Source organism: Diplotaxodon limnothrissa, linkage group LG6 (assembly GCF_057381915.1).
Source record: "Diplotaxodon limnothrissa isolate DT_005_m linkage group LG6, D_limnothrissa_male_GT1.1, whole genome shotgun sequence".
Taxonomy (NCBI): Eukaryota; Metazoa; Chordata; class Actinopteri; order Cichliformes; family Cichlidae; genus Diplotaxodon; species Diplotaxodon limnothrissa.
In genome coordinates this window covers 33687039-33707534 of record NC_140601.1, presented here as the reverse complement: position 1 = coordinate 33707534, position 20496 = coordinate 33687039, and the positions used below count along the sequence as shown (strand labels likewise).

At 37.8% G+C, this 20496-nt stretch overlaps 1 protein-coding gene and 1 pseudogene across 1 annotated transcript; both read right to left on the bottom strand.

The window, feature by feature from the left end:
* Window positions 1-2075: 2075 nt before the first annotated feature.
* LOC146630973 (polymeric immunoglobulin receptor-like) lies at window positions 2076-8560 on the bottom strand (annotated as a pseudogene).
* Window positions 8561-13189: 4629 nt separating this feature from the next.
* LOC146630972 (polymeric immunoglobulin receptor-like) lies at window positions 13190-19177 on the bottom strand. The gene is made up of 6 exons (XM_085356232.1): window positions 19141-19177; window positions 18679-19005; window positions 17147-17467; window positions 14228-14323; window positions 14066-14133; window positions 13190-13342 (listed from the first exon to the last, which is right to left on the bottom strand). The coding sequence occupies exons 1-6, from the start codon at window positions 19175-19177 to the stop codon at window positions 13190-13192; spliced, it is 1002 nt and encodes a 333-aa protein (XP_085212358.1).
* Between the last annotated feature and the right edge of the window lie 1319 nt (window positions 19178-20496).

The window sequence follows — 20496 nt, the reverse complement described above, 5'->3', positions numbered from 1 at the left end:
AGTCCAATAACAGCACACTGCTCAGGTTTAGATCAGGGAGTCTGTCTCTTTCATGCCCCTCCAGGTTTTCTTAATTGTTCATGTGAGAGTTAATGTCTCCTTGTAAGATGACAGAGTCCCCACACGAAATAAATTCAAGAGGTCTGGGTATTCTGAACTGTCAGCTGTTGCCTGCCGCCTCTCACAAAGGGCAACTCCAGATTTGAACAGAATTCAGGCCCTCTCCTAGAGACTGGTTCAAGAGCTCAAGCTGTGTGTTGAAATGAGCTGAACTATATCTAGCCAGGATCAGGTTTATTATTGTTAGTGTTATCAGAGTTTGCCAGTTTACATAGTTTAAAGCTCATTAGCTCCTCACCATGTAGTGCCATAGTCTTTAAATAACTAGGGGGAAAAAATCCATCCATCCATTTTCTTATCCAGTTCAGGGTCTGGAATGTATCCTAGATGTCATAGGCCAAAGGGCAGGGTAAACCATAGCGTGTCTTTGAACTGTGGGAAGAATCCAGAGAGAACCCATACAAGGTTGGAAACAGCATTCAAACTCCACACAGAAAGTAACTTTTGGTAACTTTTCTACATATTTTTTCAGACTTTTTTTTGACAATTCATCAGCTGTTTCTTTCAAAACAGACCTCTTCAGCACATTTTGCTATGTAGCACAACTAGTACAAGACGTCTGTACTCAAGGTCTGTTGAGTAAAATTAAACATTTTTTACTCTGTGATTAGCAGGTAGGTGTGACTGTGAGCTGCAACCTTGCAGTTTTGGGATGTAGTATGCTGAGCAAACTCGTTAATGTTGGCTGATAACTTGTCAGAGTGAAGGACTGAATGCTACAACAACTTGTGTCAACATTTCCACAAATTCAGAGATTACTTCTTCACTCACAAATAGATTTAAGCAGTCTCACCAGTGATATATGCTAATATCCAAGAGAAGAGGGTATTTGAAGTGATAAAACAGCACCAGCACAGTGCTCACAGTGACACATTAACAAGTGACACTGAAAGTGTAACTTTTGAAAAAAAATATTTAATTTTCTTCAGAGGAGGTGGAAAAAAATAAAGTTCATGATGTTAGTCAAGCAGCAACAAATTCTCTACAAATCTGAAAAGGTTGGATTAGTTTGAGTAACTGATCAGGTCAAGAGTTTTGTGGATTTTTCTGTTCCTTTTCTTTCGGTGTATTTTATTTTTACTTTACATATCCCGGGAATATAGTGCTATGCTCTTGTTTACTAAGGCAAAAGGCTAATTTATGTCAACTAATGATATGAAGTAATAATAAATGTACAATAATAATAAAAATATAATAATGTTATTATAAATTTAAGCTAAATACAGCATTACCATGCTAATAAAATAAAAGCACTGCACCTGGTAATTTTCAGTTGCAACAAACAGAAAGAAAAATTACATGAAAATTGCAATTAGTAAACATAACTTTTTAACATTTCACTGCTCGATTTCTGCCCAAATATCTGGAACTGAAGGACTCTTACAATGTGGCAATTTACATTAAAATAGGGCAAAAATAAACAAAAGATTTAAAAATGACTGTTCTATAAAACTTTTTACTAAATGGTCCAACATTGGAATTCATTTTGCTTTGCTTATTTATTTACTTTGCACTTGTGTTAGTTGTTTGCATTTGAGTTCAATTTCATGAAAAGACTGCAGATTGCTGTTAACACTAAGCAATAAAAGTTAAAGCTAATAGCAAAAGAGTAAGAAGTGATGATAAAACAGAAAACACAACAAAGTTTCACTGAGAAAATAAGACGGCTGGATCACTGTATGTTAAGATTTGTTGTGTAACTGTTAATGATCAATCAAGTAGATTAATCTCTATACAGGTAAGACCAACGGTTTGACCTCATATTAACACTCTGTTTGTTTTATGTCTGTGAAGGTTCATCCAGGTCATTGCAGTCTAAGGAGCTGGAAAGAAAAGCATCTGGAAGTTTCTTGAACATGTTTTATCTCTCATCCGAGAAGCGTCTTCAGTTCTAAGAGCAATTGGTGGAATTCTCTAAAGTCCAGACATGTTTCTTTCCAAACTCCTTAGACTGTTTATTTTCTATTGGCTTTGTGGAAATTTTCATTACAGTAGATGTCTTCAAATATTGTGAAGTTTTCATAGTCTTGTTCTTCATCTTCATATTGGGCACAGGCACTCTGTTGTTTGGAGGTCTACTTCTTGGTTTCCATAAATCTATTCAGACACCAGTTAACACACACAATGTTAGTTATGTATTTTGGAATCTATTATGAAGCAAAGATTTTAAAAAGTATTTTCCTGCATTCAAACTAAAGTTGCCTTTTTTAATGCAAGTTTCCACCAATGAGTATAACAATGGCTATATGCTCATGATTACACACACACAGGCAAGCTTATATATCTCAACTTACATTTACTCAAGTGCCTTGAGGTGTGACTACTTTTGTGATTTTGTTTTATAATAAACAGAATTGAAATTAGTGCAAATAAGTTGCATGGTGCCAGACATTTTTCATTGTATATGAATATACTGGTTGGCTGAGCAATCTTCGCCCAGGTAGATAACTCTGATATTGCTTCACCTCAGCAATATCAGAGTTACAGAGGTTTTATGAGGGACATAGCTGAAGGTTTTGTAGTTTGGCAGAATTTGGCCTAATCTGTGAAAGTTTTAATTTCTTCAGCATTGAATAGCAGAAATAAGGCTTTGTCAGAGGTCATTTAATTAAAATAATTAAAAATCCGCAACCGACAACATTGTACATAACAGTAGATTGGTGTGTAATAAGCAAGGGAAAAGGCAGAAAATAGAGACTTTTGATGGGAAACTGTTCTCGGAGTACACAGAGAGCTCTGCAGCAAGTGCAATTCTATCGTGGTTGAAGAAACATACCAAAAGTTACAGGGAATTCGTTACAATGTTTTTCCAAATGTGAAGTGTAGTTTTGGTCTTTTGCTGCTGCTTCAGTGAATTTTGGTTAGACAGTTACAGTTTCGGAATCTGTGAGATGTCTGCTTTCAGCACTTAACAGCATATCCATGTACGTTGAACAATCCGTGCTTTGTGTTTACATCTTTTGCTGTCTTGACTGTGTTTGGTGGTTGTTGAACGGTTTTGGGAGCATTTAGCTAAGATTCTGACGTTTTTGTAGGTAATTTCCTCCAGAGATCTCTGAGATATAATGCTCTCAAGAATAATGAAGTTAGAGAGAAAACCCATAAACAAAATGGACTGACAGTTATCAATGTCTCTGTTCAATACTTTGCTTCAGAACCAAACATCTTGAGTTAGAGTAGGTCAGATACGAGGACCGGACTGAAACTGAATGGAGAAAAAAAACACACCCAATGAATAACTCTGAAAGACCTTCAGAATTCCTGGAGAACTGTGGCGTAAGGGCAATTTAAAAAAATTACAAGTCTGGGCCTTTTTAAACAAAACATAAATTATTAATGACTCGAGACTTTTGCACGGTATTGTATTAAACACAACTAAGAATCAATTTGTTTTTTGCGTTATCCTGTAAGTTTATGGTGAGACATGTTATAGATATGACACAATTTGTACTTTAGTTTTCTTACATCATTTTCCATCGCATCAATCACTTCCTCTAAACCTTCTGCCTTGGGTGCATTTGTGTCCACAGTGGCTTCATCTTCTGAAAACACACAGCAGAAAACACGGTTATGCTCTTTTCGCATGCACATTTGAGTGGATGACTTTCTGCATGTGTATGAATGTAAAATATACCTTTTACTTTGTAATGTTTCCACTTGTAAACTACAACCACAAGGATGCCTATCAATAGCAGCAGCACAAGGGGAACGGTGAAAGGAACATAAAGTGCTGAATCTGAAAAGCAGAATGCAGTAAAAATACAAACTTCCTTTTTATGGTTTTCTTAAAGACACTTAGCAGAACTGTGGGTTTAGATTATATTTTATTAATAGTTGCAGCTGTTGACTACTGGTGCACACAACCATAGCTGTTTTTGCACTTAGGGTCATTTTGGTGTGACGTACATTCACCCCCAAGGGACTTACTGTAACTGTAGCCATGAAAAAACAAAAGTAACCAAAGCTTATGGAGTGATAACATACTTGACCTCACAACATTAATGAACTGAAAAACACATATTGTATATACTGTACCTTTAACAGGTTGACCAAGAGTTTGTGTTTGAGCTTTTCCAAGAGTTTTCATTGTAGAAGTTTGAGTTTTTACAAGATTTTCTACTGTAGGAGGTACAGTTTTTCCAGGAGTTTTTACTGTAGAAGGTACAGTGCTGGTATGCTGCAGAAAGACTGTTGGAGAAAAAAAAAACCCTCTTAGTTTCTCTTAGAAACTTTATTTTAACACAAGAATCACATTTTAGTAGAATGACTAGTGCAGAGGGTTCTGACTGATACCTATTAAATCCGGTTCTTTTGGATTCTTTAGGGCCAAGAAAGACACGGCTCAAAAGTGGTCTTTTTACTTTAAAAAATGATCTTTATTTTACATATCCGGACAGTAGCGGTTTTTGATACGGGCGACACGGGCGATTGCCCGGGGCGGCATCGTGGTGGGGGCGACATCATGGGCATCAGCAAAAAAAAAAATTGCTCGTACTCATGCTGCCCCGACGTCAGCCAGCGCATATTGGGAATGACATAGGCACCGATCAGTTTTCTATCGTCCATTTGCTGGGAGTAAGGGCGCCCTCCGTTTGCGAGGTGCGCCTGCTGCTTGCGGCACAGGGAGGAGAGGGCAGGGCATCGGGGGATTCTCTGGCTGGCTGGAGCAGCATCTAATAACCAACTCGCAAAATAAAACAAAATAAAAACAAAACAACAAACACGAAAACACCAGATATTATGATACAGATTTATAATTTGCACCGATGTTTTTTCGAAATTCTGTATGCGAAAAGTGAGCGCGAGAGCCCTCAGTGCGCCTGCTTGCTGCTGAAGTCAAAGTAAACTTTATTGTCATCTCCGCTACATACAGTCCAGTATATAGAGAGACGAGACGACGAGGCTCCAGTTACAACAGTGCAAGTAACCAAACAGTAAATATAAGAAGAGTAAGAAAATAAATATACACTTTAGGACTAGGGATAAAGGGATCAATAAATGGTAAATGGCCTGTATTTGTATAGCGGTTTTCTAGTCCCTAAGGACCCCAAAGCGCTTTACACAACCAGTCATCCACCCATTCACACACCCATTCACACACTGTGTGATGGCAAGCTATGTTGTAGCTACAGCCACCCTGGGGTGCACTGACAGAGGCGAGGCTGCCGGACACTGGCGCCACCCTCTGACCACCACCAGTAGGCAACGGGTGAAGTGTCTTGCCCAAGGACACAACGACCGAGACTGTCGGCAGAGGGAGTGTTCGCCTGGGGCGCCAAACAAGCTAGCACCGCCACTGTATCTGGATATGGAGACCTTAGCACACAACACACAACCCCAGGTCTGAAGCACATGTATAGGAATTTCTTTTACTTATGTATTAATCACATTATTTTATTGTATAATGCCTTGGTGCCACTGGATTTTAACATGTCTGACACCCATACTGTAAGACAAATGGTGGAGGTCTAGTAAGGAAGTTGGGGGAAGCAGACCAGAGGAAGAGTCTTTTGTCTCTTCGAGGACTCTGGGAGGTAGCAAGGGAGTGTGAACCTTAAGGTGTGAAACAGCTATGTACTGCCTTTTGTTCCTGAAGAAGCTATTTAACTGAGAGCCATGCTAGGCTCAGTGAGAACTCTGCTGACCGTATGTCCCGCGGACATGCAGGGGCTCCATCAAGCTTGGTTGTCTGTTGTCTTTGTGCGTTTGGATTAAAGAATGTTAGCTACCGCTCACCGCTCATCTGCAGGCTTTATTTAAATGGAAAACTTCCACAACACACAAACGGAAGCCTAGTTATTTATATACTTGCTACTACGTCAAACCACACTTTAAGTTTCGATCAAACAGCCTAGTTGGTTTCACTTTCTAGCTGCAAAAGCATGCAGTTTCCTGTCAGCCTGCAACCTAGTTTTACACTGAAGTCTGGGCCTCTCATAAAACACACTAATCAGCATTCAGATTATATATTTTATTTCCTAACATACCCCAAGAATCTTAAACTATTCATACAACTGAAATTAGACTGTTAATTAATTAATTACTTAATTAATGTAGCAAACCAGCCAGTAAAGAAGATGTAAAAAAAACAAAACAAAAAAAACCCCCACAAAAAACTGGCCTCTAGTTCTGTTTGGCATATATTCTGTGCTTTGTGTGAAACACTATGAAGGCAGAGTTGTTATAATTCTATCACACTAGAAATAACTGAATCACCAGCTGTAGTTATGCTTAAATAGTAGTAACTCATAGCTCTGTCCATTTTTCCTTCATTTAAATGTGTTCATCTCACCGACTGACAGCTGAATCTTGGTGTAGTTTCCAACTCTCCACTGTGAGTCTGACCCACACCAGTATGTCCCAGCATCTGCTTCTTCTAGCTTTGTGATCCTCACTGAGAAAGAGCTGGAATAAATATCGGCTTGTAGTGCGAATCTTCTTTCACTCGTCACCATGTCTCTGCAGCTGTTGCGGTGGTCTCCCTTACAGAGGAACTTCCTGTTATCCCGATGTTGTGAAGGATAAGGGCACTGCAGAGTTAGTGGCTGTCCCACAGTACCTGTTATTTCAGTTGATGTGACACAGCACCACTCTGTCAGAATGAAAGAGAAAAACTATTAAAGACTCATAAAATATTCAACTTTTTTAAAAGTCTTTTAGAAGAAACTGTTTTGTTCTGGTTGGTATAATGAGATATTACTATGACCTCTCACCTTTGACTCTTAGCTCAACAGCAGAGAAAACATCATGGTCAGAGTTTGTTTGAACACCACAAAGGTAATGCCCTGAATCACTTTGAGTCAAGCTGCTAATTGTCACTGTGAATATTCTTGACATTTTTACATCATTAAGTCTGAAGCGACCATTTTCTCTGTTGTTAGAGGTTATTAGCGCCCGCTGCAGACATGTGGAGGGCTGGTTTCCTCTGCAGATGTACTTCAGGCTGTTCTGGTACTGATTCTCATAAGGACAATTGATGGACTCAGAGTATCCCTCATAACTTTCAATATTGGTCACAGTATCACAGCAGTGGTCTGTCAAAAAGATAATTTTATTAATTTTACAGAAAGCAGTGTTTTCTGTCAGCTGATATAATGAGATGTTACTATGACCTCTCACCTTTAACTTTCAGCTCAAAAGCATAGAAAAGATGCAGGTCAGAGTTTCTTTGGATGCCACAGAGGTAACGCCCTGAATCACTTTGGGTCAAACTGCTAATCTTTGTTGTGAATTGTGTTGACATATTGTCATCATCAAGTCTGAATCGTCCATTTTCTTTGTTGTAAGAGGTGATTAGTTCCTGTTGCAGACACATGGAGGGCCGTGTTCCTCTGCAGATGTACTTCAGGTTGTTCTGGTACCTTGACTCATACGGACAACTGAAGGACACTGAATATCCTGCATAACTTTCAATTTTTGTCACACTGTTACAGCAGCTGTCTGTCAAAAAGATAAATAGCATCACAAGACATGCTACAACCATAGAATAGAGATATGATGTTTTATTTATTTAGCTTGCTGCAACAAGATTGTAATGATCTTAAGTAAATCTTAACCAACTGAAACATTTATAATGACTAAAACTGAGATGCATCAGTAGGTGATATTTTTAGCAGTAAACGCAAGTAATGTTTTATCAGTCATGTTTTTATGTGTTGTTACCTTGTAACCTTTACAGTAACACATGGTTTATATACACAAATTTCACTTGAATTCAACAAATAATTACTTTTTGGTAAGTCTTCATTTTCCTTTAATAGTATGTTGATTCTATAGCAGAAATAGCAGGTAAAAGCAGTAGATTTAACTTTCTTTTTTAAATTCAGTTTGTCCATGTGTTTATTTACCTGGTACCAATTCCAGCTCAACTTCAGTGTAGATTTCTTTCCAATTTCTGCTCACTCCACACCAGTATTTCCCAGCATCCGTGGAATGAAGATCAGAGATGGTTGCTATGACGATTCGTGCCGTTTTGTCATCATTGATCCTGTATTTGTTTTTCCGTGATTCAGATGTTTTAATAAGAACATCATCATCGCTGCCACAATCGTTCTTACACAGATACTTCTCATAAGACTCGTAACCTTTATCATAGGAGCAGGAAATTTCAACCTTACTCCCCATATACCCAGTCACATGGTTTACCCCTACTGCACTGGGCACACATCTCAGGGCAACTGTAAAGAAAAGACAGTATAAAAAATATTTCATTTATTTTTTCATTTCAGCACTCATACTAGCATTGCTACTAATGAAAATACCAAAATCAACAAAAGGTGTGGCACTGCAAATAAATATTTATACGTTTAATCTAGATTTACCTTTAATCTTCATCTATTTACTTATTTAGTCATTAAAACAACTTACTACAGATGGTAAACAGCAGGTTTTGAAGGCTCCACATCTTTGCTTTGCTTCGTAGAAATAGCAATTTGACAGGAAATAAACTGAAAATGTGACGCCCACAGTTTGTATATTCACATCTAGGTAATGTTTAAAGGGTTTTGCCTTGAAGATTTTTTTATGATGGTGTGTGTTTCAATACTAAACACAAATGAAAAAAATAAATAAGAAAATAACAAAAAAAACCCCTCGTAATTCTATTTTTTAATCAATAAATATGCACAGAGTATTTTTTGTGTAAACAATAATAAAGAAGTCTGGATCACAAGACAGTGAAAATGTTGAGCAACAGCGGTACATTGCTGTGAATCTCGTATAGTGGTAAATGTGTTGTTGCTTTAATGATATTGTAATGCTGTGAAAAGTGAGAAACTGCACTGGCATTTACATGTTGTCTATAGTTGTTTGCATGTATCATATCACTAACATTCATGTCCCCCAACTCGACCCTGTCTGAACTCTCCCCGTCACCTCTCCTGTGGACTGTCCTTTGCTTTGGATGGTTGATTGCAGGTATTTAAATTCATCTACCCACACTACCTCTGGTCCTTGCAGCTTCACTGTTACAACTCTCTCACTCTTGTTTTCACACACATCCTGTTTTGCTTCGACTGTCTTTCATTTGTCTTTTTTCGGGAGCCTGCCTTGACTTTTGCAGACTGTCTTCCGTTGGCTCCCTGCTTTCATTACAGATCACAAAGTCATCTGCAAACATCTTAGTCCACAGATATTCCTGCCTGACCTCATCTGTCATCCTGTTCATCACCATTGCAAACAAGACGGGGCTCAGAGCCAACCGCTAATGTGATCCCACTCCCAATGTCACTGCTACTGCAAACCCCACCACTGTTTCACTGTCCTCACACGTCTTCAACCATGTGCACATACTTCTCTGCCACTCCTGATTTCCTCATGCAGTACCACAGTTTCTCTGTTAGCACCCTATTATAGCCTATACCCCCTAATGAATACAGATGCAGTGGTCGGGAATCGAACCGACCTGAAAGCGTGTAGTGTCGCCACTATGCTATCCAGCTGATTTCACACCTGCGGGCAGTCTATCTTTTAAGCTCGGGTCCTCTACCAGAGGCCTGGGAGCTGGAGGGTCCTGCGCAGTATCTTAGCTGTTCCAAGAACTGTGGTCTTGTGGACAGAGATCTCGGATGTTGTTCCTGGGATCTGCTGGAGCCACTTGCCTAGCTTGGGAGTCACTGCACCTAGTGCTCCGATTACAACTGGGACCATTGTTACCTTCACCCTCCACATCATTTCCAGCTCTTCTCTGAGCCCTTGGTACTTCTCAAGCTTTTCGTGTTCCTTCTACCTGATGTTGCTGTCATTCAGTATCTCTACATCGATCACTACGGACGTCTTCTTCTGCTTGTCTACCACCACTATATTCGGTTGGTTAGCCGCCACCATTTTGTCCAACTGTATCTGGAAGTCCCACAGGATCTTAGCTCGGACACCACCTAGGGTGGTGGAGAATGGCCAAGCTAAGATCCTGTCCTCGAGAACATGTGGTGGGTGAAGTCAACAGTGTTCACAGTGGTAATCAAAGCACTCGGTGCAGTTACCCCCAAGCGAGGTGAGTGGCTCCAGCAGATCCCAGAAACAACATAAGAGATCTTTGTCCAGAAGAGTGCAGTTCCAGGACAAAGACATTGCGCAGGACACTCAAGCTCCCAGGCCTTAGTAGAGGATTCAAGTTTGAAGGATAGACCATCTGCAGAGGCACAGCAAAATCTCCAGTGTTAAATTAACACTAGAGAGTGTCTATATGGGTCCACACCTCTGAGTGTTAAATACAACACTGTTGAGTGTTAAATTAACACTTTTGACAGTGTTATATGTTTAAAAGTAGTCAGTTTTGAAGACTAACAATGACTAACACTGAGCAGTGCTGGTTTTCTAACACTGGAAAATAACTCAAAATGTTAGAAATATTCCAGTGTTAGAAAACCAGCACTGCTCAGTGTTAGCCATTGTTAGTCTTCAAAACTGACTACTTTTAAACATATAACACTGTCAAAAGTGTTAATTTAACACTCAACAGTGTTGTATTTAACACTCAGAGGTGTGGACCCATATAGACACTCTCTAGTGTTAATTTAACACTGGAGATTCTGCTGTGAAGAGGGGAATTTATATACATTTTTAGTGAAAGTGAATTTTTTAATTTCAACTTTAGTCTTCATGAATTGCTCACTTTCTATGTAAAATTGAATTTTGCCGATTTATTTAAACTGAATAAAGAAAAAACTAATTTCCAGCATCCATAGAATGAAGATATGGAGATCAGAGGGAAAATATTTTCAGTAATGAAAAAAGTTATGCAAGAATTACAGGCTATTTCATGTCATAGCAATGTGAAACCCAAGTCATAGCTTAACTATAACCACAGAGGGGATGGCCCATTCTTAGATGGCCCTTCCAATAAAAACATTGTCTTTTTTATATTTATAAAATAGCTGAGACATGCCATCTAGTGGTGAAAGACGTTTTTAGAAGCTTTGCACAAACAGCACAGCATATAATTAAAAGTTTTGTAGTAAAAGGGTGAGTAAAAGTATTTAAGTATATTTAGGAAACTGTACTTAAAGAATTGTAAGTTCAATCTTTCAGAACAGAAACATGACCCATGGGAGTTTTATATGTTATTATTATTACTCATTCATTAATATAAAAGTAAATAAAAAAAATAAAAAATAAAATCAGCTGCTACATTTTTGTGCAATATTTAAAAATATAATTTAGTTTTTTCACAATGTTTTAAAAGCAGAGCAGATATTTTTATGAACAGTAAGTAATAAAAATGAGAGTAAATGTATAGATCACCGCAGATGTGAAGTCCGTTTAATTCTGTTGACTTTATTGGAATTTTAATTTTCATTCTAATGAAACAGTTAGAAACACAGTAACTGACATCCATAAGTCTGGAAAGGATTAGAAAGAAATTTTTAAGGTTTTAGAAAACCATGGTGAGAGCCATGACAGAGAGAATTTATATCTGCAGACTTTAATGTGCTTTAGCGTTTAGTTGAGATGAAATTATCATAGTGGCTTATTTGAACATTGATGTAGATGCTGAAAAAAACAGACTCAAAATTGCTTTTAATTTATTACTACCACTGTTACAACATACCCACCACTTTAATCCTTTAATTACACTTTGGATTTTGTTCTGACATGTAGTACAGAAACCTGAGATCCCTTTTTGTTTGATAATTTCTTAATTACATTTAAATTTTCAATAAATACTATAATAAAGAGAAAACTCCAACAATCAGATGACCTTATCCTGAAGACACTCCCTACAGAATCATAAGAATGCATTTTTAAATCATTGTTCTCTCTGTGCAGATCAAGATAATGTTCAACTAAAGTGCAAGAAAAACAAAAATCTGGAACAAGCAGAACAGAAGGGAAAAACAAATATGCAAAAAAAAGCTGGACAAATAAGAATGATGACACGCAGACAAACTAACAAAGACCAAGGGGAAAGCACACACACACACACACACACACACACACACACACACACACACACACACACACACACACACACACACACACACACACAATCCTGTCAGATCATTAGTTATTATGAAAAGCTTGTTAAAGTCAAACATTTGATGACACACAAATAAAAAATCAAGTAACAAATAAACTAAAGATTTACAACCCTGCATTTATAAATGTATTAATACCCATTAGTAGTGGATGCATTCTCATCGTTTGTCCAACATATTTATTTGAAAAACTCCAGCAGAATTCAGTGTTACACTGAAACATCTCCAGCAGAGGGCTCAGTGTGAGATAATGAGTGACACTGAAAGGAGTGTTTTCCTTTTTTCAACTCTTAGTTTCAGTAAACTAACTTTCAGTTTACTGGAAATTAGAAACAGGTAGTCTGGTTTGAATCGCTGACCAGAGAGCTGTTTTAGAAAGACAATGTAGTGCAAATTCTGAGTTTGTTAACCCAGAGATGAGGGTTTTCAATTACAGAAAGAATCCGTTATTTCAATAACTCTGATTCAGTTATTGGGGTAACAGACTCTTGACTCTCTATGACTCCTGCCCTCCTGCTTCACCTGAAGCAGCTGTCTGTATTTCCTCATTCATGCAGTCACATAGCGCGATCACCTTAACGATTTATTATCAGCTTATCAGCCTGGCACATAATCCAACACAAAAAGGGGACTAACTAAAAGCACACCTGAAAGTCTATAACTGACCAAAATCACTAAATATACATGTCACATTACACTACATGTCATGTTGAAATATGTTCACACTCTGTATTTTATTGTTTCATAAGGCAAAGGAGCTTGTGTGTGTGCGTGTGTGTGTGTGTGTTGGGGGGGGGGGGGGGGGGGGGGGGGAGACAAAAAACAACGACACTATTGCTTATTTAAATCAACCTATATATACATATATATATATATGAAAAAAATATATAAGACACAAACATGTAATTCTATTTTTTAATCAATAAATATGCTCAGAGTATTTTTTGTGTAAACAATAATAAAGAAGTCTGGATCACAAGACAGTGAAAATGTTGAGCAACAGCGGTACATTGCTGTGAATTTGGTGCTAAAGATGATTTAAGCAGGATAATCTGTATTCACTTAAGACCCACAGTTTAAGTACATGTGCATATTTATCTTTTGTTAGCTTTATGGTAATTTTCATTGCTGTATAGTTCTTCAGTTGTGAAGTTTTTGTAATCTGGTTCATCTCCGCCTGGATCATCAAAGTGGTTCAAGGCACTTTGCTGTTTGAAGGTCACCACAAATTCTTGATTTCCATAAATCTAAAGAATCAACGAAAATAATCAGAGGCTAAGGAACCACACACGCTGCAGAGAATCTGGTTGCTGTATATGGTTATACACAGGCTCGTATAATAATGTCTACTCTTATTACAACAATTATAATAAAAATATTTTAAATGCAGACGTTTTACAGATGACAAATATTGACTGAACCACAGAAGTTACAAATTGTAAAACTGGATGACTCCCACACATCATAGCACGACTATAAAATCCATTAATTTGCAGTTATTGCCACATTATGCTAAAGAAGCATAAAACAGGCTGAGTGAGCTTTTCTGTTAAATTTTCACTTTTCTGTTCTAAACATCACAGTCGTCGACACCACTCTATAACATTTATTTTGATCACTAAGTCATTTTCAGTTTAAAAGACTCCTTCTGTGCAAGCTCTCCTCAGGCGTCCCTGAGATAACAAGTTTATTAGTCCAAACCAAATTAGACTAATAACCAGTTAGCTGGTCAATGTCTCAGTTTAATACCAATAATCTTGTTCTAAAGTTCAGACTGCTTAAAGATTTCAGACATATTTCCAAAGAAATGAACACAATTTCCAATTCCAGTTTTAGCTATTCAAACATCAGCTTGCTACTGTGTTCACTGTGACAAGAATATAAAATATAACATTTAAAAAATTTAAGTTGTGCCACTCTATAAAACACGTGTGTGTGTGTGTATATATATATTCATGCTTTGGACTTACTTCGCCTTCTTCTGCATCTATCACGTCTTCTGCTTTCGGTGTATTTCTGTTCATGACAGCTTCAGTTTCTGAAAACTCAGTGTAAGAATTTTTTAAGCTCTTTTTGCATGCACATTTGAGTATTTTGTCTGAATATGTGTGTAAATATAAACTATAGCATACCTCTCACGTTGTAACATTTGTACTTATAAATAATAACTAGGACACATATTAGTAAAACCACAGGGACAACAGCGTAAACTGCGTAGTGCACCGCTTCTGAAAAACAGAAACAGCAGAACAGAATAGAAAGTTCCTTTTTTAAATTAAAGTAATATGTATTTTAACATAACTGTTGATCACAGGTGCACACTTCCACAGCTGTTTTGACACTTAAGAGCATATCCGGTCTTTAAGTCTGATTCTATTAGTGGTTTCTGGGTCCAAACTCTGCTTCAGGTCACAAGGTTTAAGGAACACTGGGACATCACTGAGAGTTAATAACTGTCTAAATTCTTCCATCTTTAATAAAATGATCAGTGTGGCTGCTCTACCAGGTGTAACAATTCAGTTTAACGTCCAGGCATTCATAAAAACACAATTTATGAAGTTATATGGAGTTTGAAGTTAGCAGGGATTTAGCTCGCTAGTTTCCACCCAAGCATAATATATAATGCTCTGACCGAGGGATTTAAAACGTACAGCTCTGCTATCACTTCCATTATAAATGAAGAAAAAAACATTAAACCGTACTGACGTTTGTAGGGTTACTGAAGTTAGGTTACCTGGTATATAATGATGTGCTACGTGGTGGCTAGCTACGCAGCTATGGTTAGCATAATATAAACACAGTAGCACAGTGAAGCTGGAGGATTAACGCTAACTTTTTTCCATTCGGTAACCGTTAGCATGAGGGTTCCCGATGGTTAGGGACAAATGCAATCACATGGCAGGATGCTGTAAACGGACCAAACTTCAGTCAGGAGAACAACTGAGATAATCCATCCACAATATGAGGTTAGTCATTAATATACTGCTGCATGGGCTGGGCTGTAGTTACGTAAGGTAAGGTATAAGAGCTTAATTCAATTCAATTTTATTTATATAGCGCCAAATCACAACAACAGTCGCCTCAAGGCGCTTTATATTGTAAGTTAGACCCTACAATAATAGATACAAAGAAAAAAAACCAACAATCATATGACACCCTATGAGCACTTTGGCGACAGTGGGAAGGAAAAACTCCCTTTTAACAGGAAGAAACCTCCAGTAGAACCAGGCTAGGGGGGGGGGGGGGGCATCTGCTGCCACCGGTTGGGGTGAGAGGAGGAAGACAGGATAAAGACATGCTGTGGAAGAGAGACAGAGATTAATAACAAGTGTGAATCAGCAGAGAGGTCTATTAACACATGTTGAGTGAGAAAGGTGACTGAAAAGGAAACGCTTAATGTATCATGGAAATCCCCCAGCAGCCTACGTCTATTGTAGCATAATTAAAGGAGGATTCAGGGTCACCTGATCAAGCCCTAACTATATGCTTTAGCAAAAAAGAAAAGTTTTAAGCCTAATCTTAGAAGTAGAAATAGTGTCTGTCTCCCAAATCCAAACTGGAAGCTGGTTCCACAGAAGAGGGGCCTGAAAACTGAAGGGTCTCCCTCCCATTCTACTTTTAAATACTCTAGGAACAACAAGTAAGCCTGCAGTGCGAGAGCGAAGTGCTCTAATAGGGTGATATGGTACTACAAGGTCATTAAGATAAGATGGGGCCTGATTATTTAAAACCTTGTATTACAGGGGCAGGATTTTGAATTCAGTTCTGGATTTAACAGGGAGACAATGAAGGGAAGCCTATATAGGAGAAATATGCTCTCTCTTTCTAGTCCCTGTCAATACTCTTGCTGCAGCATTTTGGATTAACTAAAGGCTTTTCAGAGAGAGCTTTAGAGCTTTTAAAGCTAAAAGCTCTAAAATGAATAGTAGTAAAAATGAGAGAGGCCAACAGTGATCACTACCTTTTTTTAGGGGCTTGTTCAGATTAACTATAACAAGATATAAAGCATTAAAACATGTTTAAAAAAACAGCCTTAATAAATGCAGAGTAGTTTGGTCCTGGAAGCAGGGTTCATTATGTCATCACTTAAAGACCGGATTGACTTGGTTTAATCCCAGGGGGAATTATCTACATTGTAAACATGAAACTACACACATCCCCTAAAAATAACTAAATTTTTGTTGTAGTCACATAACAGCAACTCAGTGCTTTTAGATACGTGAGTATAGGTAAGACAACCAGCTGAAGTGCAAAGGTGTGATTTAAGTGACCAATGTCATGGTTTTTGGAGAGGCATAACCATTTTTAGGGGAAATAGAGAATCGTCTGAAAAAAGAGAAAATTTAACACATGCACACACACACACACACACACACACACACACACACACTGAAGCCAGCAAAAGATTTGGGAAGTGATATGTCTAAGTATAAGTAAGTGGTGTTCTCAGTAGTCCTAATTTTGGCAGATTGCTTGCAAATTGTGTGATGCATGGTGCTGCTGGTTTTGCAATTATTTGATCATGTCAGATAACTAAACCATAAACCACAGTCCCATGTTTAGTGGGGTCCAAACAAAGATGGAACTTTCAGCTCTATTAATTTTGCTGTCATGTAAATGGTTGTTCACCTTACCCACTGACAGCTCAACCTTAGTGTAGTTTTCAACTCTCCACTGTGAGTCTGACCCACACCAGTATGTCCCAGCATCAGCTGTTTCCAGCTCTGCGATCATCACCAAGAAAAAGTGGGAAAAACCATCATCTTGCACTGTGAACCTGCTTTGACTCGTCACATTTGTACAATTGTTGCGGTGGTCTCCTTTGCAGAGAAACTTGCTATTATCATGATGTTGTGAAGGATAAGGGCACTGAAATGTTAGTGGATATCCTGCAGTCCCACTTGTTGTTTTTGACTTGACACAGCACCACTCTGTCAGATTGGAAAACAAAAAAATATTAAAGGATGATCAAGTATCAAACCATATAAAAGAGTCCTTTAAAAAAACAAAAACAAAACAATGACATATGAGATATGACTATGACCTCTCACCTTTGACGTTCAGTTCAACAGCAGAAAAAACATCCAGGACAGAGTTTTTTTGGACACCACAGAGGTATGTTCCTGAATCACTTTGGGCCAAACTGGTGATGGTCATTGTGAATTTTCCTGACCTCTTATCATCATTAAATTTGATTCTACCATTTTGTTTGTTGTCAGAGGTGATTAGTGCCTGTTGCAGACACGTGGAGGACCGCTTTCCTCTGCAGATGTACTTGAAGTAGTTCTGGTACCGAGGCTCATACGAACAAATGATGTCCCCTGAATATCCCTCATAACTTTGGATTATGGTCACAGTGTTACAGCAGCTGTCTGTCAAAAACATAAATTGCAGTAGAAAATGTGTTATAACCACAGAGGAGAGGTATAATATTTCATATTGAGCCTATTGTTTATTGTATGTTTAAAGTAATAACTTTCCTTCACAGACATTTGTGCACTCAGCCATCGCCCTATCCATTAGTTTTATGTGTGGTTATTACTGTTTCCTATTTATATGTGCAGTTCATTCCCTTTATGGGATCTTAATAAAGATCGATCCAGGCTGTCATATGTCATGTGCAGCCATGTTATAAAAGCAAGTCCAGTGGTCCCTCGTTTATCACGGGAGTTGCGTTCTAAAAATAACCCGCAATAGGTTAAATCCGCAAAGTAGCCAGCTTTATTTTTTTACAATTATCATAGATGTTTTAAGGCTGTAAAACCACACTTTAGACAGTTTTCTAAGACAGGCATGAACATTTTCACACTTTTCTCTCTTGTTTAAACACTCTCAAACTTCAAATTTTCATAGAAAAATAAGTCCAGTATTATAGAATGAAACCAAAGATCAAACCCTGTTTTCAGGTCCAGACCATGAGTATAGAGCAGCTGCCAGAGAATGCAACATTAATGAATCAATGGTACGGAAGTAGAGGAAGCAAGAAGAGTGAGTTGAGTAAAGTTTGCCTTATCTGACTGTTTTGTTTCACTTAATGCACCTTCTGGTCCGAAAAATACGGTAACTTCTAACTTCTTTAGCATGTCCAGAAGTCCAACTTTTTGTGCAATGGTTAGCATCTTCCTCTGCCTCTTAGGTGCTACCGTAGGTGCCTTTGACTGTGCAAAACGTTTCATCGACATTATTGTGTTTGTGGGGGAGAAAACTTACAAATATACAGTACAGCACTTCAGAGTCACACTGCTAGGGATCGAAGATTTATGTAAATTTGACAAGCTGGACACATTCTGCACTGTGCAGAAGACACGGCGTGAAGGAGGCTGATTGACAATGGTCTACAGCCGATCAGGGCGCAGAACACAATGCGCTGTAAAAAAGTCCCCCCCAAAAAACAAGCATGCAAAATTGCACAAAAAAAAATCAGTGAAACAGAGAGGCCGTGAAAGGTGAACCGCATTATAGCGAGAGACCACTGTAATCCTTTACCAGTTATGTTTTGATTTACTGTACATTTATATGTATGTATATATGTCTTTTATATGTGATTTTTTTCTTGACTACAAATTTGGAATGCTTTATTTACCTGGTGCTAATTTCAGCTTCACTTCAGTGTAGATATCTTGTCCTGTTCTGGTCACTCCACACCAGTATTTCCCAGCGTCCTCAGATGTAAGATCAGAGACGGTCACTGTGAAGGTTCGTGCCTTTTTGTCATCACAGGCTGAGTATTTGGGGTTTTTTTGTTGTGATGTTGTAATAAGAACATCATTGTCACCACAGACATCCTTACACAGGTACTTCTCATAAGACTCATAACCGTGACCATAAGTGCAGGAAACATTTACCTTCCCCCCCACATATCCAGTCACAAGTATCACCCCTCCTGCACTGGTCACACATCCCAGAGCAACTGTAAAGTAAAGAAATTATAAAAAAATTATATAATTGTTTATTTTTTCATGTCAACATTCATGAATAATAATACAATTCCTAAGTCCAATAAAGGGTGTGTTATGTTTTTTTTTTAGCTCTTTAAACAACTTACTGCAGAGGGTGAAGAGCAGGTTTCGAAGTCTCCACATCTTCGCTTTGGCTCATCAAAACAGAAACTTGACAGGAAGTACTCTTAATACTAAGAAATATTTTGCATGCAGTGGGGAAGCCTATCAGCACAGAGGGGACTACACATTATTAGGTGGCTGCGTATTTTAAAACGTGTAAAATGGCTGACATGTGCCACCTTATGGTGAACACGTCTCATAAATAGCACTGTTCAGTTTAAAGTCTTGTGCTAAATAAAAATATTTAAATGTATTTATAAAACTTTGCTTATATAATCAAAACTAACATCACTGGCTAAAAGCTCTGAGTGTTATATCGTATTATTATAACTTATTCATTAATATAAAACCAGCAATTTTCTTTTGTAATTAAAAACTTATCTGCTGATTTTTGTTCTCTTTTAATTAATTTCTTAGTTACTGTTTGGTCAATAAGCCAGGAATTTGTACAAATACAACTGTCCCTGTATTTGGTAAAGCAGCTAACTAGTCCTATCAGATGATACTAATGTAGTAAAATTGATCAGTTTTAAGTTTAAAGTTATGAAAATACAAAAATAAATGCTGCAACTATGAACTTCGCTGCAGCACTTTACAATGCACCAATGTCGCAAACTTTCTTAACATACCCGTAAACACAAACTGTCAATTACTGAGTCAAGCAAACCCATACAATGAAGCCACTTAAGCCATTTTGTCGCAATAGCTTGGAAAGAAAAAATAAAACTGGCTGTTAACAGTTTTCATATGTTTCAAAATTACTAAGTAGAGATTGACAGACTATTCGTTTATTTTTCTATTATTGATAAAGTAACTTCTTAAGTATAAGTAGTTGAAAAATACATCAATCCATTTTCTCTCTCTCTCCCTCTCACGCACACACAAACACACACTAAATACCAGTTGGAGTTGATGGGTGTGACAGGTGTGGTGACACCAAAACAGATGTCTTGACTGTGTTTTTGGTGTTGGAGCACAGTTGCTCAGGAAGTCTGTGTTTAAGTTTTGGTGAGTAAAATTCTACTATTTTATTCGTCTGTTGTGTAGCAACAGGTGTGAGTTTGATCTGCATGGGTGATAGCATTGGCTGATAGCTTAAGTCAGTGTGTATGACTGAATATTACACATGTGATCAACATTTTCATGAATACAGAGATTATTCAGTCCCTCTCAGATAGGTTATTATCAGTGTCTGCCTGTCATACTGCATCCATTTGGAATTATATTTAGCTTTCTGTTTTTATGCAGTGAGCACAAACCACAACAGATTTGTTCATTGATAAATTTTAGGTGACTTTCCCCATTCTTAATTTCGTTGTTCTCATGACAATGACAATAAA

Excerpts from the sequence above, each read along its gene's own strand:
- LOC146630972 (XM_085356232.1), bottom strand. The coding sequence starts at position 19,177 with ATGTGGAGACTTCGAAACCTGCTCTTCACCCTCTGCA. Across the intron at positions 19,006-19,140 it reads CCTGCTCTTCACCCTCTGCA|TTGCTCTGGGATGTGTGACC; the intron begins GTAAGTTGTTTA and ends TTTACTTTACAG. Across the intron at positions 14,134-14,227 it reads CAAATGTTACAACGTGAGAG|AAACTGAAGCTGTCATGAAC; the intron begins GTATGCTATAGT and ends CTGAGTTTTCAG.